This window comes from Lepidochelys kempii, chromosome 23, assembly GCF_965140285.1.
Source record: "Lepidochelys kempii isolate rLepKem1 chromosome 23, rLepKem1.hap1, whole genome shotgun sequence".
Classification (NCBI taxonomy): domain Eukaryota; kingdom Metazoa; phylum Chordata; order Testudines; family Cheloniidae; genus Lepidochelys; species Lepidochelys kempii.
This window is the reverse complement of record NC_136402.1, coordinates 14,880,263-14,904,865: the sequence shown is the minus strand read 5'-3', so window position 1 is coordinate 14,904,865 and position 24,603 is coordinate 14,880,263. Positions and strand designations below refer to the sequence as shown.

The following is a 24,603-nucleotide window of genomic DNA, read 5'->3' as shown; positions in this document are numbered from 1 at the left end:
AGATTAACTTTCCTTTGTGAGCTCCCAGGGGCAGGGACAGTTTCTTCACTCTGTGTTTATGCAGCGCCCGGCACAACGGGGTCCTGACCATGGCAGGGGCCTACCTGCTCCCCCAACACAAGGGATCCAGCGCTACTGAGGCCAGTGTTTGCAGAGGTCTCCCCTAACTGTGGGCGTCTCAGTTTGTGGGTGGTCGGTCTGAGATCCCCCAAGATTGAAGCTCCCCGACAAACAAGGACACAGAGTCTGTGGCCGCGCCAGGAGAACAGTGGGGAGGGGATCACGGGATTAAATAGCGACTCACGGTTCCTACGCACAAGGGGCAGCATTAAAGTCACCTCCCTGCCCCAAGTCCCCAGGGGCTGCTGCTCCCCCCTGGCTGGGGAACCCCCCAGTGACTCCGTCCCCGCTCCCCGGCTGGGCGTCCCCACTGCGGGGTCAGGGCTCAGGGCAGAGCCTGGCTCTGAGCATCCCACTAGCACCGAGCCCCCGTGAGGGTCAGACTGGGGGTGGGGCTGGGAACGGGGACGCCGAGCCGGGCCCCTCACCTGTCACCGCCAGATCCACGGGGTCGCTGGGGGACGACATGGCGAACGGCTCCAATCTGTCCTGATAGGAGCAGCTGTAGCTCCCCCGGTCCTCCCGGCGCACGTTGCTGATGGGAAACACAGCCTCCAACCCCTTCGAAGCCACAGTTTGGAAACGGCGTCCATCTTTATTCAGCATGAACCGCATGCCCCGGTGCTACCCCCGACACCAGACGGCCACGGCTCCCCCCAGGGAGACCCCCCAGCTGGGGCTCAGGGAGATGTTGGGTTTGGGGTAGCTGGGCTCTGCAGGGGGAAGCAATGTAATGATCAGTGGGTCAGGGAAGCATCCAGCGCAGAGAGAGCACCTGGGAGAGGGGACACCCTCGCCCCTTCCTGAAGTGACCACAACAAGGTTGGGGGTCGAGCAGGAATCTGGGCCCCAGCCTCGCCGGCGTTACGAGGACTGTGCCACACGGGAGGGAGGAAGGGGAGCCCTCGAGGTCAGGCAGGCCGCTGGGTAAAGGGAGTGGGAGCGAGGACTCAGATCCTTTCTCTAGCCAATCCCACCGGGGTGGGTATAAGCCAGGAAAGTTCCCCACCATAGCGGGACCATTCCCCCGCTTACACACAGCACCACCCCTGACTTGTAGGGGACTGTGCAAGTCTCTCCTATCCACTGAGGTTTATAACCTTCAGCTCCGCCCGTCACCCCCTAACTGATGTGTTACCTGGGAAAGGCCCCCCTGCTCTGCAGCTCCCGCTGGGGGCAGAGATCCCCCGCCTCCCTCAGCCCTGAATGTCCAGTAGCTGCTTCTCCCCCCGGCTGGGGAACCCCCAGTGACTCTGTCCCCTCTGCTGGGCTCAGGGCAGAGCCTGGCTCTGAGCGTCCCATCAGTGCAGAGACCCACCTTTCCCCAGGTCTTGGGATCACGGGGTGGGCGGCTGTGAGTGCTGGGGAGGGAGGTGTTGGGGCGGGAGCTGATCTGGGGGGGTTCTGCCCCACGGCTGCACTGACCGTGAACATTTTGGTTATCCCGAGGGGATCTAGAGCCCACGGGTGGGCCCTGATAAGGTTTGTATGAGTTTAAATAAATCCACATTCTCCCCTCCCTCCCCGCAATCTTCCCAGCCTGGGGGGGCAGGACACTGAACCGGTGGATGGTCCCCATCCGCTTTGTCAGACCCCGGGAGCCAAGGTCGGCTCCTCGTTACTCCCTGGTGGGGTGGGGCAGAGAAGAACTGGGACGGGTCTGAGCGCCCAGGGGGAGTTTGTGTTGAGTTTTGGGTAAGGTTCAGGACTCAGATCCCCTCCCCCGTCCTTGATGTTACTGTTCTCCCCCCAGACTGATACTCACCTCCCCACGCCCCGCTGTGACCGGCCAGCCAGCAGCCTGGAGAGGAGACAGATCGTTAGTGACCAGATCCCAGAGCAACTGGATCCCACACCCTGGTCTCATTTCCACCCCACCCCACCCCCCACATGGACACACGCCCTGGTCTCAGATCCACCCCCCACATGGACACACGTCCTGGCTGTCTCCGATACTCACCGAGGAAGAGGACGGTGAGAGCAGACGCCATGATGGGCAGTGGGGGGCCCCTCAGCGCTGCCACCAACACCCCAGTGCTGAGCTCCACTGAGCCTGAGGCCCGAGTGCGAGCGGAATGAGGAACTGCGCCGGGGGCTGCAGCCCCAGGAAGCCCGTGATGCGCTCGGCCCCTTTCTTCCCATCAGGTGGTTTCTCTGCTATCTCCAGCCCAAATCTACCACAGTCAGAGCAAAGCAGGCTCCCTGCAACACCCAGCAAACCACATCCCCTCCTGCAGCTGCCTGGTCCCACGCCACCGCCCATCACAAGCCAACCCCACATGGGAGTTGCCCAGTCCGGGGACCAGCTGGGAACGGGGCAATCTCAGGAGGTGTCAAGAGGTGTCCAGGCTGCCCTGAGCTTTTCCAACAGGCCCGTCTAGCCTCCCTGAAGCAGCAGCTCAGAGCAGAGGAGGGCTTCTACCCCCCTCCCACACACAGTGCCCCCCACAAAGAAACCCTCTCCCAAGGAGCGGGACAGAGATTCCTTCCTGACCCAGCTGGGCCCAGCCCCAGCCCTGGAGCATGAGCGTGGAGGGACCTGGCCAACCTCCTTCTCAGGTACCATCGCTGCACACGCCGTTCTTAGCTGAGTGATGTGGCACAGAGACACAACGGTGGGTTTGAGGGGGGTGGGGTTGTGGTTTCTGGTCCCCGTGAGCAGGGGAGGGAGGGGTAAATGTAGATCCTGAGTTGATAAAGGAGCAGTGGATAAATCCAGGAAAGGGGAAGTCTGGCCAGAACAGGCGCTCGCTTCCTGTTTCTTCTACTGCCAGTGACATTCTGTATAAACCTGATGCCCGGCACCTAGCCTGTTCTATACCCCGGCTCTGGGAGGGGAATGGGGTCTAGTGATTGGGAGGTGGGGGTGGCTGGGAGCCAGGACTCCTGGGTTCTTTCCTGGCTCTGGTTGGGGGGCGGGGCTAGACCTCAGGTGCTAAGAGAAAAGGACACAGATTTGAGCCAGCCCCCTGGAGGTGAAAGGCCCCATGTCCCTTCCCGATCCCATACCCGGGGCAGTGGGTCTGCACATCTCAGGGCCCAGGGCAGAGCTCACCTCAGGATGCTGCAAAAGGGACACCTCAGGATGCTGCAAAAGCCAACCAGCCCCCCAGAAAGGGGAGAGGGCAAGATCACGGGGACAGAGCTCAAGAGAAACTCCCCTCCCCCACACCCGCGGCAGATGCCCAAGCTCTGGCTCCCCAGCTTGTTTAGCCTTCACCCCCCACCCCCAACATTCATGCATTGAGACCCATCCCGTGTCCCCTCATGTCCCTGTCCCCCTCTTTCTGCCCCCTGCCCTATGTCCCTGCGATGAAATGGGACTGTTCTTAATGTTTCCTCTGAATACTGTAGGGGTGCATCAGTTTCCCCTATGCATTTCTCAAGTCTCCAGGTGGTGAGATAAGGAAGTGTAATTATTACAGAGCAAAAAGAAAAGGAGTACTTGTGGCACCTTAGAGACTAACCAATTTATTAGAGCATAAGCTGTCATTATTACAGAGCAAAGGGCCAGTGTACATAAATGGCCGACGCTCTGTCTCCTGGCAACTGATGACCTCGGCCCTTCCCCCCTGCAAGGTGACTACTAAAGGGTTGGAGAACAAAGGAATCAGGTGCCCTCCTAATCCGGGAAAGGGACAAAGCCCAGAGGAAGAGGGGTTGGAGGGAGTTTCAGTTTGGGGCTGGCTGGGGACGTGGAGTAAAGTGCAGGGGTTGTCTGGCTCACTGCCCCACAAAATGGAGCCGGCCGAGGGGTCCTGTTCTCTACACCTACAAGCTCTGGTTTAGACCATGTTCCTGTCATCTAATAAACCTCTGTTTTACAGGCTGGCTTAGAGTCCCATCTGACTGCGGAGTTGGGGGGCAGGACCCTCTGGCTTCCCCAGGATACCTGCCTGGGCGGACTCGCTGTGGGAAGCACACGGAGGGGCAGAGGATGCTGAATGCTCCGAGGTCACACCCAGGAAGGTGGAGCCGGGGGAGCTGTGTGCCCTGCAGACAGGCTGCTCACAGAAAGGAGACTTCCCCAGAGTCCTGCCTGGCTTCATGGGGAGCAGGTCCAGAGCATGGCCCAGGGACTCCGTGACAACTGGTGGCAGCGGTGGGATGTGCTGCACTTTGCGGAAGGCGCTTCCTGCAGTAAGTGACTGGGGAGCAGTAAAACGAAGGGGGATTGACGAGGACCAGGCGTGCTGAAGGCTCAGAGAGGAGCGGTTTTGGGGGGCGGTTAGCCCCTGGGAGCGTGTGACCAGCGAGAAGGACTATGCAGTAACGGGGGTGAGCAGTCTCAGAGGCGGAGGAGTCTGCGGCTTGGCCCTGGGAGAGAGAAGGACTTTTGCAGTAACAGGGTTCCCCTGGGGATTGCAGCGAGCGGTCCCAGGGGCAGAGGAGTCTGCAGCTCGACCCTGGCAAAGAGGTGGTGACCTCGAGAAGGGCTGGCACACGAGAGGTTCTCCCTGGAAACTGTGGGGAGCTGAGAGCACCCAGGCCTGTGAGTCCACAACAACTTGGGAAGAGTGGAGTGACGGCCTGTCACCGTCTCCTTAAGAAGGACATTGTAACCCTGTGCAAAAAGAGAGAGTTGAGCCTTGGAACGTTCACCAAAGCACAGTTAATCGTGCAGCTGGAGGAGGATGACCGCTCTAAGGAACAGATTTCTGACCCCAAATGGGGCTATAGCAGGATCTGGGAGCAGCTGGAGTGGTAGCCAGGTGTCATGGAGTGTGGGGAAATCCAGGCCCTGCACCCCTCTTCCTGGGATTCACTGAGACTCTCAGCCAGCCAGTAAAACAGAAGGTTTATTGGACAACAGGAACACAGTCCAAAACAGGGCTTGTGGGTACACCCAGGACCCCTCAGTCAAGTCCTTCTGGGGGAGCAGGGAGCTTAGACCCCAGCCCTGCGGTTCCCTGCGTTCCTCCACCCAGCCTCAAACTGAAACTAAACCCCCCCAGCAGGCTCTGTCCTGCAGCCTCTGTTCACATTCCTGGGCAGATGTGTTACCTCCCCGTCCTACTCCTGGCTCAGGTGACAGGCTCTCAGGTCTCCCATCCCCAGGGTACATTCCCAGGTCAACACTCCCCTCTCCCTGCTGTGTCACATCGTCCTACTCCTGGCTCAGGTGACAGGCTCTCAGGTCTCCCATCCCCAGGGTACATTCCCAGGTCAACACTCCCCTCTCCCTGCTGTGTCACATCCTCACATCTCTCCCCCCTTCGAGAATGAACTGAGCGGGGTCACTCTGACCAGTGACCTGGGGAAGTTTGGGGACCCCTCTCCGGGACAGCGCATCCGCTATCAGGTTGGCACTTCCCTTCACATGGACCATGTCCATGTCGTAATCCTGCAGGAGCAGGCTCCACCTCAGGAGCTTGGTGTTGGCTCCTTTCATCTGGTGCAGCCAGGTCAGGGGAGAGTGGTCGGTGTAGACGGTGAAGTGTCACCCGAAGAGATAGGGCTCTAGTTTCTTGAGGGCCCACACCATGGCCAGGCACTCCTTCTCGATGGCCGCGTAGTGTTGCTCCCGGGGTAGCAACTTCTTGCTCAGGTACACGATGGGGTGTCTCTCCCCCTTTTCATCCTCCTGCATTAACACCGCCCCCAGTCCCGTGTCTGAGGCGTCGGTGAACACCACAAAGGGCTTGTCAAAGTCTGGGTTTGCCAGAACTGGGCCACTGACCAGAGCCTCCTGGCACTGCTCGGTCCAGACCACCTTGTCTGGCTTCCCCTTCTTGCATAGCTCAGTGATGGCGGTGGCTATGGCGCTAAAGTGGGGCACAAATCGTCGGTAGTATCCTGCCATCCCAATAAAGGCTTGGACCTGCTTTTTGGTGTGGGGAGCGGGCCAGTCTCTGATCACCTCCACCTTGGCTGGTTCCGGCTTTAGGCGGCCGCTCCCCACCCGATGGCCCAGGTAAGATACTTCGGCCATCCCCACCTTGCACTTCTCTGCTTTTACAGTCAGCCCAGCCCCCTGGAGTCGGTCCAGCACTTGTCTAACCTGGGACACGTGTCCTCCCAGGTCTGGCTAAAGACACAGATGTCATCAATATACGCCACGGCAAAACTCTCCATCCCCCTCAGTAGCTGGTCCACCAGGCGCTGGAAGGTGGCCGGCGCTCCCTTGAGGCCGAAAGGCAGGGTCAGGAATTCATAGAGCCCCAGAGGGGTGATAAAGGCTGATTTCAGCCGGGCATCTGCATCCAGCGGCACTTGCCAGTAGCCCTTTGTAAGGTCCGTGGTGGTAAGGTACCGAGCTCCTCCCAGCTTGTCTAGGAGCTCATCAGGCCTGGGCATGGGGTAGGCATCAGATACAGTGATGGCATTGAGCTTCCAATAGTCTACACAGCACCGGACCGACCCATCCTTTTTGGGGACCAGCACCACGGGTGAGGCCCAAGGGCTGGCAGATGGCTGGATCACCCCCAAAGCCAGCATTTCCTGGACCTCTCTTTCCAGGTCCTGAGCAGTTTTCCCTTGTGACTCGGAATGGGGAGCATCTTATCGGCGGGGGGGCCTTTCCCAGGTAACACATCAGTTAGAGGGTGAGGGGCGGAGCTCAAGGTTATAAACCTCCGTGGATAGGAGAGACTTGCACAGTCCCCTACAAGTCAGGGGTGGTGCTGTGTGTAAGCGGGGGAATGGTCCCGCTATTGTGGGGAACTTTCCTGGCTTATACCCACCCCGATGGGATTGGCTAGCGAAAGGATCTGAGTCTTCGCTCCCACTCCCTTTACCCAGTGGCCTGCCTGACCTCGAGGGCTCCCCTTCCTCCCTCCCATGTGGCAGAGTCCTCGTAACCCCGGCAAGGCTGGGCCCCAGCAAGGTGGAGGGGCCTAACCCCCGAGAGAAGGCACTGAAGGGGGTTCCCCCCAGGGAGTGGGTCCAAGAATGGGCACGTCCTGTGAGTCTGTGACACACCCCAATTTTGGTCACAGATTTCTGCTCCCCAGTTTCTCCCGTGTCCCAAGCGGGCCCCAGCCCGGCCCGTGGGTTCTGTCTGGCGGCCGCTCGGGTTGGACTAATCCCGTCTTTCTGTCTCGCCAACTTTCCCCTCAACGTTCATTCGTCCAGGTTCTCGTGAGGCTGCCTGAACTTCTCACTCACCTTCGTTGGTTGAACCCACCACGAGGGGACATTGGGAGGCTCTGGTATCACAGCCTCCCCTGGGGTGGGAAGATTTGGGGGGCAGGGGAGAGGGAAGCTCTGGGGGTTTGTACAATAGAAATACAGGGCCGGGGAGGTCTAGGGAGAAAGAGGGAGAGAAAAGGGGCTGGGGAACCCCACTGCAGAGAGAGGAGGGGGACAGAGACCTGGGGGGCAGGAAGTGCCATTATTCCATCACCAGGACCAGATGCGGCATCCCCACACAGAGGGGGCTACGGGCTCTGTCTTAGGACGCCGGGTGGCCCGGCTCAGGGCTGGGCGATGAGCCCCGATAGGTACTACTGGGGGGATTTAGGGCCAAATGCACCCTGCCCAGTGCGGCCCTGGATGGGTGGGGAGCGACCTGGATCCCCGACGGGGAGGCTGTAACCGAGGGGTGGCTGGTTTAGAGTTGATGGGGAACCCCTGGCAGGAGCTGGCTGCGAAGGGGCAGGTGGCAGATGGGTGGGGTGACCGTGGCTGTGAAATGCTGGGTACTGGCCCTAAGGAAAGGGAGCGGACAGAGTGGGAAATCCAGCTGGGAAAGGGTTAGTTATCGAGTGCTTGGCCCCACAGTGCCCCGGGCTCCCCACAGACACAGGCGGTGCTCTCCCTGTGTCACGGAGTGTGGGGGAGTCCAGGCCCTGCACCCCTCTTCCTGGGATCCACTGAGACTCTCAGCCAGCCAGTAAAACAGAAGGTTTATTGGACAACAGGAACACAGTCCAAAAACAGAGCTTGTGGGTACAACCAGGACCCCTCAATCACGTCCTTCTGGGGGAGCAGGGAGCTTAGACCCCAGCCCTGGGGTTCCCTGTGTTCCTCCACCCAGCCCCAAACTGAAACTAAACCCCCCCAGCAGGTTCCCTGCTGCAGCCTCTGTCCACATTCCTGGGCAGAGGTGTCACCTCCCCCTCCCCCTCCTGGCTCAGGTGACAGGCTCTCAGGTCTCCCATCCCCAGGGCACATTCCCAGGTCAACACTCCCCTCTCCCTGCTGAGTCACATCGTCACATCTCTCCCCCCTTTGAGACTGAACTGAGCGGGGTCACGCTGACCAGTGACCTGGGGAAGTTCGGGGCCCCCTCTCCGGGACAGCGCATCCGCTATCAGGTTGGCACTTCCCTTCACGTGGACCACGTCCATGTCGTAATCCTGCAGGAGCAGGCTCCATCTCAGGAGTTTGGCGTTGGCTCCTTTCATCTGGTGCAGCCAGGTCAGGGGAGAGTGGTCGGTGTAGACGGTGAAGTGCCGCCCGAAGAGATAGGGTTCTAGTTTCTTGAGGGCCCACACCATGGCCAGGCACTCCTTCTCGATGGCCGCGTAGTGTTGCTCCCGGGGTAGCAACTTCTTGCTCAGGTACACGATGGGGTGTCTCTCCCCCTTTTCATCCTCCTGCATTAACACCGCCCCCAGTCCCGTGTCTGAGGCGTCGGTGAACACCACAAAGGGCTTGTCAAAGTCTGGGTTTGCCAGAACTGGGCCACTGACCAGAGCCTTCTTCAGCGCCTGGAAAGCCACCTGGCACTGTTCGGTCCAGACCACCTTGTCTGGCTTCCCCTTCTTGCATAGCTCCGTGATGGGGGTGGCGATGGCGCTAAAGTGGGGCACAAATCTTCGGTAGTATCCTGCCATCCCAATAAAGGCTTGGACCTGCTTTTTGGTGTGGGGAGCGGGCCAGTCTCTGATCACCTCCACCTTGGCTGGTTCCGGCTTTAGGCGGCCGCTCCCCACCCGATGGCCCAGGTAAGATACTTCCGCCATCCCCACCTTGCACTTCTCCGCTTTTACAGTCAGCCCAGCCCCCTGGAGTCGGTCCAGCACTTGTCTAACCTGGGACACGTGGTCCTCCCAGGTCTGGCTAAAGACACAGATGTCATCAATATACGCCACGGCAAAACTCTCCATCCCCCTCAGGAGCTGGTCCACCAGGCGCTGGAAGGTGGCTGGCGCTCCCTTGAGGCCGAAAGGCAGGGTCAGGAACTCATAGAGCCCCAGAGGGGTGATAAAGGCCGATTTCAGTCGGGCATCTGCATCCAGCGGCACTTGCCAGTAGCCCTTTGTAAGGTCCATGGTGGTAAGGTACCGAGCTCCTCCCAGCTTGTCTAGGAGCTCGTCCGGCCTGGGCATGGGGTAGGCATCAGATACAGTGATGGCACTGAGCTTCCGATAGTCCACACAGAACCGGACCGACCCGTCCTTTTTGGGGACCAGCACCACCGGCGAGGCCCAAGGGCTGGCAGATGGCTGGATCACCCCCAAAGCCAGCATGTCCCGGACCTCTCTTTCCAGGTCCTGAGCAGTTTTCCCTGTGACTCGGAAGGGGAGCATCTTATCGGCGGGTGCGACCCTGTCTGCACCCGGTGGACAGTCAGATTAGTGCGTCCAGGCTGGTTGGAAAACAGCTGTCGGTACGGATGCAGCACCCCCCTGACCTCAGCTTGCTGGGCAGGGGTTAGCTGATCCGAGAGGGGAATTGTTTCCAGGGGGAAACCAGCTCTGGTCCCAGGGAATAGATCTACTAAAGGGTCATCTCCCTGCTCTTCCCACTGTCCACACACGGCCAACACCACATTCCCCCTGGCATAATATGGCTTCATCATATTCACATGGTACACCCGGCGGTGGTGCGCCCGGTTTGACAGCTCCACCACATAGTTTACCTCATTGAGCTGCTTGACGACCTTGAAAGGGCCCTCCCAGGCGGCCTGTAGTTTGTTCTTTCTCACTGGGATGAGAACCATCACCTGATCCCCGGTGGCGTAAGCACGGGCCCGTGCCATGCGGTCATACCAGACCTTCTGCTTCCTCTGGGCTCTGGCCAGATTCTCCCTGGCCAGGTCCATGAGTTCAGCCAGTCTCTCTCGGAAGATCAGGACATACTCCACCACTGACTCTCCATCGGGAGTGGCCTTCCCCTCCCACTCGTCTCTCATCAGGTCCAGGGGGCCCCTCACCCTCCTGCCATATAACAGTTCGAAAGGCGAAAATCCGGTAGACTCCTGGGGCACCTCCCTGTATGCGAACAGCAGGTGAGGTAAGTACTTGTCCCAATCCTGTGGGTGCTGGTTCATAAAGGTTTTCAGCATCATCTTTAGCGTCCCGTTAAACCTCTCCACCAGCCCATTGGACTGGGGGTGATAAGCTGAGGCCCAGTCGTGCCGGACCCCACATTTCTCCCACAAGCACCGGAGCAGGGCCGACATGAAGTTGGAGCCTTGGTCTGTCAAGACTTCCTTGGGGAACCCCACTCGGCTGAAAATGGTCAGGAGCGCATCGGCCACGGTGTCTGCTTCAATGGAAGCTAAGGGCACTGCCTCGGGGTAGCGGGTGGCAAAATCTACCACCACCAGAATGTATTTCTTCCCCGACCGGGTCGTCTTGCTGAGAGGCCCCACGATGTCCATGGCCACCTTCTGGAAAGGCTCCTCTATGATGGGCAAAGGTCTCAAAGCCGCTTTCCCCTTGTCCCGGGCCTTCCCCACCCTCTGACAAGGGTCACAGGATCGGCAATACTGCCGGACTGTGGTAAAGACCCCGGGCCAGTAAAAGTTCTGTAGCAACCTCTGCCGGGTGCGCCGGATTCCCTGGTGCCCTGCGAGGGGGATGTCATGGGCCAGGTACAGGAGCCTGCGGCGATACTTCTGGGGGACCACCAGCTGCCTCCTGATCCCACAGGACTCTACTTCCCCTGGGGGAGCCCATTCTCGGTACAGGAACCCCTTCTCCCACAGGAACCTCTCCTGGCAGCCTCTCCTCATGGTCCGTACCACACTGAGGTCGGCCAGGTCCCTGAGCTTCCGCAAGGAGGGATCTTTCCTCAACTCGGCCTGGAACTCAGCGGCTGGGGAAGGGATGGGGCCCGGTTCCCTCTCGCTGGCCAGGTCCGAGGCCTCCGCCTCTCTGAGCCGTGCCCCTCGGCCCTCCCTCCCCACCAGGGTAGGGTCCTGCGCCTCCGGTGTGATACCCTCCCCGAGGTCAGGGCGCAGTGCCCCTCGCCGGCTCTGGCTACGCGTCACAACCAGGGCGGCCTGGGGCTTGCTTGGCCAGTCCTCTAGGTCTCCCCCCATCAAAACTTCAGTGGGCAAATGGTGGTGTACCCCCACATCCTTGGGGCCCTCCTTGGCCCCCCATTTCAGGTGTACCCTTGCCACGGGCACCTTAAATGGGGTCCCGCCCACCCCTGTCAGGGTCAGATAGGTGTTGGGCACCACCCGATCTGGGGCCACCACCTCGGGCCGGGCCAGCGTCACCTCCGCGCCCGTATCCCAGTATCCATTGACCTTCCTCCCATCCACCTCCAGGGGAACAAGGCACTCTCTCCGGAGGGACAGCCCCGCGCCCACCCTGTAAACTGAGCACCCTGAGTCCAGAGCCTCCAGCCCTCTGGTGGAGCTGGCCGGGGATACTCTTCCCTCCGGAGCAGGTGGTAAACTGGTAGCCCCCCTTTCCTGGGTCGTCTGCCCCTCGTCCAGCTGGGTCCCTACCCAGTTAACCCTGGGTAGGTTGGGTCTGCTCAGTTTGTCCCTGAGCCCGGGGCACTGGGACCGTACGTGGCCTCTCTGGCCACAGTGATAGCAGCTCAGGTCACGTTGGTCCCCTCGAGCGGGTCGGAGGGGCCCGACGCCAGGCGTTCCCCGTGGGAGGGGGTTCTCCCTATTTCCCCGCTGGGAGGCCCCCTGGTGACTCTCTCTCTGCATCGGGGGGGGCCTGTTCTTTTGGGGCTCCTCCCGGCTACCCCCTGACCGACTGTTCACAAACTCGTCGGCCAGCTGCCCTGCGTGCTGGGGGTTCTCGAGCTTTTTGTCCACCAGCCACAGCCTTAGGTCGGACGGGCACTGTTCATACAGTTGCTCCAGTACGATTAGGTCCAGCAGGTCCTCTTTAGCTTGGGCCCCAGCTGTCCACTTGCGGGCATATCCCTGCATCCGGTTGGCCAGTTGTAGGTAGGTGACCTCAGGCGTTTTACGCTGACTCCGGAACCTTCTCCGGTACATCTCGGGGGTCAGCCCAAACTCACGGAGCAGGGCCTGTTTGAACAGTTCATAGTCCCCTGCCTCCGCCCCTGTCATTCGGCTGTACACCTCCACGGCTTTGGGGTCCAGTAAGGGGGTGAGGAACTGGAGCCTGTCTGCAGGGTCAACCCTGTGCAGCTCACAGGCATTCTCAAAGGCCGTCAGGAAGCTATCTATGTCCTCCCCCTCCTTCCGCTGGGCCAGGAAGCACTTATCAAAGTTCCTTGCAGTCTTGGGTCCCCCCGCACTCACCGCAGCCGCAGCCGGGGCCCCACTGCTCCTCAGCCTGGCCAGCTCCAGTTCATGCTGTCTTTGTTTCTCCTTCTCCTGCCGCTCATGTTGACGTTGTTTCTCCTTCTCCTCCTGCTCATGTTGACGTTGTTTTTCATGATCCTCCAGCTCCCTCATTTTCATCTCCCTCTCCCATTCCAGCCGCCTCCGCTCCAGGGATGGGGAGCTCCGCCGGGAGGATCCCCTGCTGGGTGCCGGGGTCAGGGTGCCCTCGGTATTCGCCGGGCTTCCCCCAACCCCTCCCCCGGACATAGGTAGGAAGGGTCTCGGGATGTCCTCAGCAGCAGTCTGACCCCTCCCAGCCCGGTCAGGCCCCAGGGCCCATGCTGCGTCTGCCGGGCGGCTTCCCTCAGGGACAGGGATCGGGTCATCCAAGCGATCCCTCTCCTCCAGCTGGGCAATCAGCTGTTCCTTGGTGGACCTCCCGATGCGCAGCCCCCTCTGCCTGCACAGCTCCACCAGGTCGCTCTTCAGGCGTTTAGCGTACATCTCCCTGCTGGCCACTCGCAGGCCGGGCAGCTTCCCACGGTTTCCAGGAAAAGCCCCTCGTGTGCCAGTCCTTCTCGAGGTCACCACCTCTTTGCCAGGGTCGAGCTGCAGATTCCTCCGCCCCTGGGACCGCTCGCTGCAATCCCCCGGGGGACCCTGTTACTGCAAAAGTCTTTCTCTCTGGTCACACATTCCCAGGGGTTAACCGCCCCCCGAAACCGTCTCTCTCTGAATCTTCAGCACGCCTGGTCCCCGTCACTTCCCCTTCGTTTTACTGCTCCCCAGTCACTTACTGCAGGAAGCGCCGTTCACGGGGTGCAGTAGATCCCACCGCTGCCACCAGTTGTCACGGAGTGTGGGGGAGTCCAGGCCCTGCACCCCTCTTCCTGGGATCCACTGAGACTCTAAGCCAGCCAGTAAAACAGAAGGTTTATTGGACAACAGGAACACAGTCCAAAAACAGAGCTTGTGGGTACAACCAGGACCCCTCAATCACGTCCTTCTGGGGGAGCAGGGAGCTTAGACCCCAGCCCTGGGGTTCCCTGTGTTCCTCCACCCAGCCCCAAACTGAAACTAAACTCACCCAGCAGGTTCCCTGCTGCAGCCCCTGTTCACATTCCTGGGCGGAGGTGTCACCTCCCCCTCCCCCTCCTGGCTCAGGTGACAGGTTCTCAGGTCTCCCATCCCCAGGGCACATTCCCAGGTCAACACTCCCCCCTCCCTGCTGAGTCACATCGTCACACCCTGTGATGCTGTATGGAGTTTGGGGGACGTGTGAGGATATTATGAATACCAATATTGTAAAATTGCAATGAGTTATGATATGCCTTGTAAGGTATCTGCAAAAATGTTATAATTTGCCAGGTATGATAATCTCGTTTCTGTGTTTGTATCACCTTTGTAAGTTATATGTATAGTATGTCTGTAGTTCCAAACTTGTGTTGTGTATCTGGATGACACCCCCAGACAGCCTGGCATCAGCACTGCCTAGCCTGCTTGATGGCCCATCAAGGGCCATCAGCTATACAACTGACCCACTGAGAAAGAAGGCAAGGGATACACCTTATGACTCAGCAAGGCATGCAGCAGGGATTTCCCTACACCCCCTGTGAATTTCCCCAACACCTCCACAGTTGTGAACTAGTTACGTGCAGTGTTGCCAGTTTAATCACTGGTTGGAAATTTGAATTGAAATTGAAACATGAATACACACTTTGAAAGCCTATCCAGTATATGATATAATACGTGTATCTGAAAAAGTGTAATAGATTTGGAAAGTATGAACAAAGACTAGCTTCCTTATACAGCTGTTGTTTTTTTTTGACAATGTTGGTTCATTCATTTCAGCGATGGTGGCCAACCTAATAATTTCAAATTATGATTTGTAAGCAAAGTCTAAATGAGCTCTCCCTGCCAGCTAGTGATGAGCTGGGGGCTGTGGGGAAAGGCTTCAGGACCAGATTATATTTACATTCATACCTCATCTACCTAGGTATCCAGCAAACAGAGCTGCGTTGCCCAAGTGATGGATTCTGGCTGGGGTTGGGTTATAAATCACTTGAATGCGGCGGGGTGTGTGTATGTAATGAAATGTTGTTGTTTTGATTGTATGACTAAAGGGTAGTAGAACTGTACTTGGCCTGTGCTGACTGAGGGCATCAAGAGAGAGGGTGGGGACAGGTGTTTTGCTTGATGATCTGCCTGAGTCCCAAGTACGATTTGACCTGCCCCTCTCCACTCTTTAGAGACAGAGCTGAGTAGGCTCCATAGAGAGTCTTTTGTTTTCTTAAGTGACCACTGCAGCTGAAATCACTGAGAATCAGGTCTAAGTGCTTAGACCTGCTGTGGGACAGTGTTTCTGTGGAAGAGACGGCCCAGCCCGCACGAGCAGCGAGGTTCCCCCACTGAGAGCTCAGCTGAAATCACTGAGAGCTGGGTGGAACCTCAAGAGACCCACTCGCAGAGGTCACGGTGGCAGGCGGCAGCAGAAGGTGACGGCGCAGGGCCCTGGCCACAGAGCGATGGAGTGAACGGTGGCACAACGAACAACAGGGGCCAGAGCGAACGGTGAGCAGCTGGAGGAACGAGCAAGGTGCCTTCTTGCCCCCCACCTAGGAAGTGAACTCACGTAAAAGCACCTCTGAACTCTGAGTGTCCACTGACCAAGGACAACACCAGTGAGTGGGGTGCGGTGGAGGGAAAAGTGAGGGGCCCGTTAAATGTACATTTGTTTGTTGGACTAATTTCAGTGACTTTGCTCCTGATTGCTAGATTTGTGACTGGGAATATAAATATAAATAAGTTTCCTAGTAGGCCAAGATCTTTAAAAGGCATTATTTGCCAAGGTTGTTGTCTCACCTCGTTGCTATCTTGAGAGGCCATTATGTCAGGGAGTTTCTGTATTAAACATTTTTTTATTATTATAATTATTTTTTACATAAGAACGGCCAGACTGGGTCAGACCAAAGGTCCATCTAGCCCAGTATCCTGTCTGCCGACAGTGGCCAATGTCAGGTGCCCCAGAGGGAATTAACAGAACAGGGAACCATCAAGTGATCCATCCCCTGTTGCTCATTCCCAGCTTCTGGCAAACAGGCTAGGGACACTCAGAGCCTGGTGTTGCATCCCTCCCGGTCCGGGCTAATAGACACTGATGGACGTAACCTCCATGCACTTATCTAGTTCTTTTTTTAATCCTGTTATAGTTTTGGCCTTCACAGCATCCCCTGGCAAAGAGTTCCACTTGACTGTATGTTGTGTGAAGAAGTTCTTCCTTTTGTTTTTTTTAAACCTGCTGCCTATTAATTTAATTGGGTGACTGCTAGTTCTTGTCTTATGTGAAGGAGTAGATAACATTTCCTTATTGACCTTCTTCACACCAGTCATGATTTTATAGACCTCTATCATATCCCCCCTTAGTCGTCTCTTTTCTAAGATGAAAAGTCCCTGTCATTTTAATCTCTCCTCCTGTTTCATACCCCTAATCATTTTAGTGGCCCATCTCTCTACCTTTTCCAATTCCAATATCCCTTTTCTGCGATGGGGTGACCAGATCTGCATGCAGTATTCAAGGTGTGCGGGTACCATGGATTTATTTAGTGGCTCTATGATATTTTCTGTCTTGTTATCTATCCCTTTCCTAATGGTTCTGAACGTTCTGTTCGCTTTTTGACTGCTGCTGCGCACTGAGGGGATGTGAACCATCGCATCAGAGAACCATCCACAATGACTCCAAGATCTCTTTCTTGAGTGGTAACAGCTAATTTAGACCCCATCATTATGTATGTATAGTTGAGATTATGTTTTCCAATGTGCATTACTTTGCATTTATCAACATTGAATTTCATCTGCCATTTTGTTGCCCAGTCACCCAGTTTGGTGAGATCCCTTTGTAACTCTTCACAGTTGACTTTGGACTTTAACTATCTTGAATTGTATCATCTGTAAATTTTGCCACCTCACTGTTTACCAGATTATGTATGAATACGCTGAATAGGACTGGTCCCAGTACCGACCCCTCCAGGACACCACTATCTCTCTCCATTCTGAAAACTGATCATTTATTCCTACCCTTTGTTTCCCATCTTTTAACCGGTTACTGATCCATGAGAGGACTTTCCCTCTTATCCCATGATGGCTTACTTTTTAAAAGTCAATTTAAATAATTAAAATAAAAAAAGTATATTTGTTTTAGAAATATAGAACTGTTCTGTGTTTTGGTGTAATTTTCATGATCCTTATGTTAAATTTGCATTATCCTAGCGAAACATTTAATTTATTCAGATCTCTTCTATATGTTGCAGGTCAAAGTGAAAATGAAAAGAGAAAAAACAATCCACTCAAAGGCCTCAAAAAACAACCAAGGTGAAGAACACACCACGAAAATATCAACATGTCATCTGAAGCTTCCAGTGGTGTATCTACATCTGACCAGCACAGATACAGCTACCTACTAAAGAAACAGAGTATCCAAAACCTAAAGGCAGCTCCCAATGTTTGTCAGTCAGAGTGTTCCCATTTATTGAAGTTACAAAAGATGGCGACTGGCGCACCTCTTCCAAAAAAGCTTACAAAGAAGGAAAGCTTCCCAATGCTATAACTGGTAAAAGTGGAGGAGCTTGGTTTGCCAGACCAATCAGCAAAGCCAATGCTGACAAACTATGTGAAAAGGCTGCAAAACACCAGGACTCTGGAGTGCATCAACATGCAGAAAGCCTTATAAGCCCACTTTCAAAGCCAATTTTTAGAAGTACTTAATGAGGCTGCTAAGAATGCTGGAGACACAACACAGTTCATGCGAACAAACATGGCCGTGGCATCCTACTTTTTATTTAAGCAAGAGATACCACACACTACAAACTGGAGGCCAGTGTTAAGTGCACTGTCAGTTGAACAGTGATGGACGGGCAGATGCTCACTACCTTTCTGCAAGAAACTCAGCTGACTGGTTAGAAGCATGCGGTGCAACAGAGAAAGACTAAAAAGTTGAAAAAGTGAAGAACTCTCTCACCACATTCAAAAAATTTGCATACATGGCTGATGAATGCACCGATGCAAGTGGGCATCAAGTATTAAGTCATTGTGTATGTTATCTTGATGTCAGTGGTAGGCCAGTAGATTCATTTCTAGATGTTCAAGTTATAGAAGACACATCTGCTGCATCTGTGACAACCCACATCTCAGAAGAGTTAAATGCTTGTCAATTGGATCCCAAACAGATGGCTGCTTGTACATTTGAAACTTCTCAGGAAGACATGGTGGAGAACAAGCTTTGCTTAGAGAAAAGTGTAACCCTGATCTCTCCTATACACACTGCAGAGGCCATCTACTTCAACCAGCGCTAGTACGAGCTGCAGAATCTTCAAACATTAAAAAAGCTATAAATTTAAGGTCTTCATTATATTCTTTTTTCAGCAAGAGTCCAAAAAGACTGAATGTCTTGGAAAATATAGAAGATACAGTGGGACTGAAGTTCATATTAGTCCAACCTGGAAAACCCCCCTGGTTTTCTCATGAGCCATCCTTGGCTGTTGTCTTGAAATTACTCCAGACGTTATTACTGGCTTTGGAAAGTATCTACCAAGATGGGATGGATCTAAGTGGTGAGGCTGGTGGACTACTTTTGCTACTACATTCAGAGAAGACTATCACTGTTCTCTCTCTTGTAACTCGACTGTTGAAACCACTTGGGTCATTAAACAATGTCATCCAGGCATCTGCTACAACAGTAGTAGATCTTTGTCCAGCAATAGAAGCTACCCTTGGATCAATCCGAGAGAGATGCATTGAAAATGTACTGGAAGAAGCAAAGACTTCAGAAATTGACTGATGAAGGCACTTATATTGATTCCTTAAATGAAGAGGAAAAGAAGTGTCTGTTAAGCCTGCTGAAAAAGTACACAGGCTCGATTCTTACAAATCTACAACAGTGACTTCTAGATTCGACTCAACTTCTACGTAGCTTTTACAGATCCCTGTCCTATAAAACACCGACCATTGAGTGGAGTGAGGCACGACCAGCAATGGGGCTGCCGTGTGCTCAGGACAGAATAGAGAATTTGAAAACAGAGTGGAATATCGTACGACAAATGAATGAAGATTTGACTTCAACTTCTTTTTTATCCTCACTCGTGGCTCGCCCCGATCTTTGTGCTACGTTTCCTGGGCTGAGAGAAGTAGGAATTCATCTCTTGCTACTCCCCGTCACAACAGCTACAGTGGAACGTTCTTTTTCATCACTGAGTAGTATTTTGTGTTCTGAAAGATGTCGCCTTCTGCCTGATCATGTGAAGGAACTAATGAGCATATCAGTTGAAGGAATGGAAGTACTGGACACACAAGAAGCCACCGAAGATGAACGCATTGCATTCAAGAAGTTCGTTAACAGAGTCATGCAAAATTATAACAAGAAACCAAGAAGGATGTAGACACAGTGCTCCATGGAAGGCTTGAGTAGCCAACTTTAATTTGTGATGATTTTAAAACGTGTTAAATCTAATAAAATGGTCATGAAACATTTTTCAGTTTTTACTATGGTGCCATACAGCCCCCCTTTGCCCTCATCGGCCCTGACCGACCCCCCGTATAAATTCAAACACCCCCCCCAACTTCAATTCCTGGGGAAAACACTGGAGTGATATGGGTTGGGAGGGACAAAGGGATACGGGACGCCCACCCACCGGTGAAAGAATAGTTGAGTCTTCTTGTGCCCCTACCTTGGGGCTGGATCGGAGCCAGTGCCCCCCCAGAGGGAGAGACCCCGTGTCCCATTGCCCACCCCCCTGAGCCGGCCCTGGAACAAGGGAATACCCCACTCCCCTCCCAGAGCCAGGGGTGTGTGACGTTCCCCTGGTGTTATCTGGACTGGTGATCTGCTAGGTCACTCCAATCCTCGACTCTGGGAGCCAGCCTTGCCCTCCTCCATGGTGAGAACCTCCACTCCTGGACTGTTCCCGCACAGCCTCTGGCATGTGAGCTGCTCCCAGCTATGGGAGTGAGCACTTTTGGCCAGCCGCTGCTTGGATTGTGCAACCGAATGACACTAGCCAATATCTCTGGTCCCAGACATAACCCTAGGAACCTCCATCTTGCAGTGTCCAGTTATGCCTGCTGGACGCTGCAAGCTTTTACGAGTTCATCCATTTAACAAAGAAATTGATATGTACCAGGCTTGTTATCCCAACGGGAGTCTCTGACAGGCTTCAAACCAAATGCACGGCTTCAGATAAAATAAACAAACAAATGTATTAACCTCACCCAGGTCATAGAATCATAGAATATCAGGGTTGGAAGGGACCTCAGGAGGTCATCTAGTCCAACCCCTGCTCAAAGCAGGACCAATCCCCAACTACATCATCCCAGCCAGGGCTTTGTCAAGCCTGACCTTAAAAATATCTAAGGAAGGAGATTCCACCACCTCCCTAGGTAACGCATTCCAGTGGTTCACCACCCTCCTAGTGAAAAAGCTTTTCCTAATATCCAACCTAAACCTCCCCCACTGTAACTTGAGACCATTACTCCTTGTTCTGTCTTTTTTGTTCTGTCCCTAATCATTTTTGTTGCCCTCCGCTGGACTCTTTCCAATTTTTCCACATCCTTCTTGTAGTGTGGGGCCCAAAACTGGACACAGTACTCCAGATGAGGCCTCACCAATGTCGAATAGAGGGGAACGATCACATCCCTCGATCTGCTGGCAATGCCCCTACATATACATCCCAAAATGCCATTGGTCTTCTTGGCAACAAGGGCACACTGTTGACTCATATCCAGCTTCTCGTCCACTGTAACCCCTAGGTCCTTCTCTGCAGAACTGCTGCCGAGCCATTCAGTCCCTAGTCTGTAGCGGTGCATGGGATTCTTCCTTGCTAAGTGCAGGACTCTGCACTTGTCCTTGTTGAACCTCATCAGATTTCTTTTGGCCCAATCCTCTAATTTGTCTAGGTCCCTCTGTATCCTATCCCTACCCTCCAGCATATCTACCTTTCCTCCCAATTTAGTGTCATCTGCAAACTTGCTGAGGGTACAATCCACACCATCCTCCAGATCATTTATGAAGATATTGAACAAAACCGGCCCCAGGACCGACCCTTGGGGCACTCCACTTGATACCGGCTGCCAACTAGACATGGAGCCATTGATCACTACCCGTGGAGCCCAACAATCTAGCCAACTTTCTATCCACCTTATAGTCCATTCATCCAGCCCATAATTCTTTAACTTGCTGGCAAGAACACTGTGGGAGACCATGTCAAAAGCTTTGCTAAAGTCAAGTAACAACACATCCACCACTTTCCCCTCATCCACAGAGCCAGTTATCTTGTCATAGAAGGCAATTAGATTAGTCAGGCACGACTTGCCCTTGGTGAATCCATGCTGACTGTTCCTGATCACTTTCCTCTCCTCTAAGTGCTTCAGAATTGATTCCTTGAGGACCTGCTCCATGATTTTTCCAGGGACTGAGGTGAGGCTGACTGGTCTGTAGTTCCCAGGATCCTCCTTCTTCCCTTTTCTAAAGATGGGCACTACATTAGCCTTTTTCCAGACGTCCGGGACTTCCCCCGATCGCCATGAGTTTTCAAAGATAATGGCCAATGGCTCTGCAATCACATCCGCCAACTCCTTTAGCACTCTCGGATGCAACGCATCCGGCACCATGGACTTGTGCTCGTCCAGGTTTTCTAAATAGTCCCGAAGCACTTCTTTCTCCACAGAGGGCTGGTCACCTCCTCCCCATGCTGTGCTGCCCAGTGCAGTAGTCTGGGAGCTGACCTTGTTCGTGAAGACAGAGGCACAGAGGTCACGAAGACAGAGGTCACACAGCCCCTCAGCATCTGAGGCTGCACCACCCGGGGCCTGACAACAGTTCTTTCTGTCCCAGGGTCTCGCCACCCCAGGAATGTCTCCTCATTGACCATCACCTTCTGCTCCCACTGGGGGTCCGAGGGGCCTGACCTCAGGAGACTCCACACAGACATACAGGTTGGGGTCAGGAGTGGGAGCCTGTCCACCACCCCACCCATCTGGCTGACGGAGTCGATGGCCTTGGGACCCAGCAAGGGAGCTAGACACCGGGGCTTTTCCACAGGGTCCCCCTGGTTCAAATCTCCAGCCTGCTCAAAGGCAGTGAGGTGGCATCCACATCCCCCCCTCCTTAACCAGGGGCAGCAATTTAGTCTCGAGGTTCCCTGCGGAACTGGCCCCCCGGGGTCTATCCCCATTCACCCCTGGGGGGTCCCCTAGGCCTCTCTGCTCCCCCACCGCCAGTTCATGCTGCTGCTGCTTCTGCAGCTCTTTCTCGGACACTCGCTGTCTCTCACAGTCCTCTTGCTCTCTCTGACTCAGCTCCAATCCCGTCCGTCTCCGATCCCCCGATGGGGAACCCAATCATGAAGACCCCCGTCTGGTTGGGGACAGGAGTCTTTGGGATGCCTGGCTCCCACTCCAGCTGCTCCCAGATCCTGCTATAGTCCCATTTGGGGTCAGGAATCTGTTCCTTAGAGCGGTCATCCTCCTCCAGCTGCACGATGAACTGTGCTTTGGTGAACTTTCCAATGTGCAACCCTCTCTTTTTGCACAGGGTTACAACGTCCTTCTTAAGGAGACGGTGACAGGCCGTCACTCCGCTCTTCCCAAGTTGTTGTGGACTCACAGGCCTGGGTGCTCTCAGCTCCCCACAGTTTCCAGGGAGAACCCTCGTGTGCCAGCCCTTCTCGAGGTCACCACCTCTTTGCCAGGGTCGAGCTGCAGACTCCTCCGCCCCTGGGACTGCTCATCGCAGTCCCCAGAGGGACCCCATTACTGCACAGTCCTCCTCGCTGGTCACACACTCCCAGGGGTTAACCGCCCCCCGAAACCGCTCCTCTCTGAGCCTTCAGCACGCCTGGTCCTCGTCAATCCCCCTTCGTTTTACTGCTCCCCAGTCACTTACTGTAGGAAGCGCCATCCGCGGGGTGCAGTACATCCCACCGCTACCACCAGTTGTCACGGAGTCCCCGGGCGATGCTCTGGAACTGCTCCCTATGAAGCCAGTCAGGACTCTGGGACAGTCTCGTTTCTGTGAGCAGCCTGTCTTCAGGACACACAGCTCACCCGGCTTCCACCTTCCTGGGTCTGACCTCGGAGCATTCAGCATCCTCTGCCCCTCTGTGCGCTTCACACAGAGAGTCCGCCCAGGTGGGGTCTTGGGGAAGCCAGAGGGTCCTGCCCCACAACTTCACAGTCAGACGTGACTCTCAGCCAGCCAGTAAAACAGAGGTTTATTAGGCGACAGGAACATGGTGTGACGAACTGGGACTGTTCTTAATGTTTCCTCTGAATAGTGTGGGGGTGCCTCAGTTTCCCCTATGCAGTTCTTAAGTATCTAGGTGGTGGGGTAAGGGTGTACAATCACTGCAGAGCCCTAGAGGGCAGGTGTGTGCAGGGGTCTGGACACAGAGAATGGCCGACACCCTGTTTCCTGGCAACTGATGGCCTGGGCCCTTCCCCCCTGCAAGGTGAGAGCTAAAGGGTTGGAGAACAAAGGAATCAGGTGACCTCCTGGCCCGGAAAAGGGACAAAGCCCAGAGGAGGAGGGGCTGGAGGGAGTTTCAGTTTGGGGCTGGCTGGGGACATGGAGTCAAGGGCAGTCGTGGTTGTCTGGCTCACTGCCCCCCAAAATGGACCCAGCTGAGGGGTCCTGTTCTCTGCACCTACAAGCTCTGTGTTAGACCATGTTCCTGTCGTCTAATAAACCTCTGTTTTACAGGCTGGCTGAGAGTCACGTCTGACTGCGAAGTTGGGGTGCAGGACCCTCTGGCTTCCCCAGGAGCCCCACCTGAGCGGACTCGCTGTGGAAAGCGCACGGAGGGGCAGAGGATGCTGAATGCTCCGAGGTCAGGCCCAGGAAGGTGGAAGCTGTGTGAGCTTTATGTCCTGCAGACAGGCTGCTCACAGAAAGGAGACTGCCCCAGAGTCCTGCCTGGCTTCATGGGGAGCAGTTCCAGAGCATCACCCAGGGACTCCGTGACACATGGTCTAAAACAGAGCTTGTAGGTGCAGAGAACTGGACCCCTCAGCCGGGTCCATTCTGGGGGGCAGTGAGCCAGATAACAACATCTGCCCTTGACTCCATGTCCCCAGCCAGCCCCAAACTGAAACTCCCTCCAGCCCCTCCTCCTCTGGGCTTTGTCCCTTTCCTGGGCCAGGAGGGCATCTGATTCCTTTGTTCTCCAACCCTTTATCTCTCACCTTGCAGGGGGAAAGGGCCCAGGCCATCACTTGCCAGGAGACAGAGTGTCAGCCATTTATGTACACTGGCCCTTTGTTCTGCAATAATTATACCCCCTTATCCCACCACCTGGAGACCAGAGAAATGCATAGGGGAAACTGAGGCACCCCTACAGTGTTCAGAGGAAACATTAAGAACAGTCCCATTTCATCACAGGGACATAGGGAAGGGGGCAGAAAGAGGGGGACAGGGACATGAGGAGACATGGGATGGTGGGACATGTATGGGGCAGGAGATATAGGCCAGGTAGCTGACGGTCCCAATGCGTGAATGTTGGGGGTTGGGGGTGAAGGCTAAACAAGCTGGGGAGCCAGAGCTTGGGCATCTGCTGCGGGTGTGGGGGGAGTTTCTCTTGAGCTCTGTCCCCGTGATCTTGCCCTCTCCCCATTCTACCCTCCACCCCCAGTGTCCCTTTTGCAGCATCCTGAGGTGAGCTCTGCCTTGGGCCCTGAGATGCGCAGACCCACTGTCCCGGGTATGGGATCGGGAAGGGACATGGGGCCTTTCACCTCTAGGGGACTGGCTCAAATCTGTGTCCTTTTCTCTTAACACTAGACCCCACCCCTCAACCAGAGCCAGGAGAGAACCCAGGAGTCCTGGCTCCCAGCCATCCCCACCCCCCAATCACAAGACCCCATTCCCCTCCCAGAGCCAGGGTATAGAACAGGCTAGGTGCCGGGCATCAGGTTTACACAGAATTTCACTGGCAGTAGCAGAAACAGGAAGTGAGCGCCGGCTCTGGGCAGACTTCCCCTTTCCCGGATTTATCCACTGCTCC

The 24,603-nt window shown here is 55.3% G+C and overlaps 1 protein-coding gene across 1 annotated transcript in view; it reads right to left on the bottom strand.

The window, feature by feature from the left end:
• LOC140901866 (immunoglobulin superfamily member 1) overlaps positions 1–24,603 on the bottom strand; it is a 263,932-nt gene that overhangs the window by 72,630 nt on the left and 166,699 nt on the right. Inside the window, 1 exon segment of the mRNA XM_078850366.1 lies at positions 549–833. Coding sequence (XP_078706492.1) covers positions 549–833 — 285 coding nt within the window.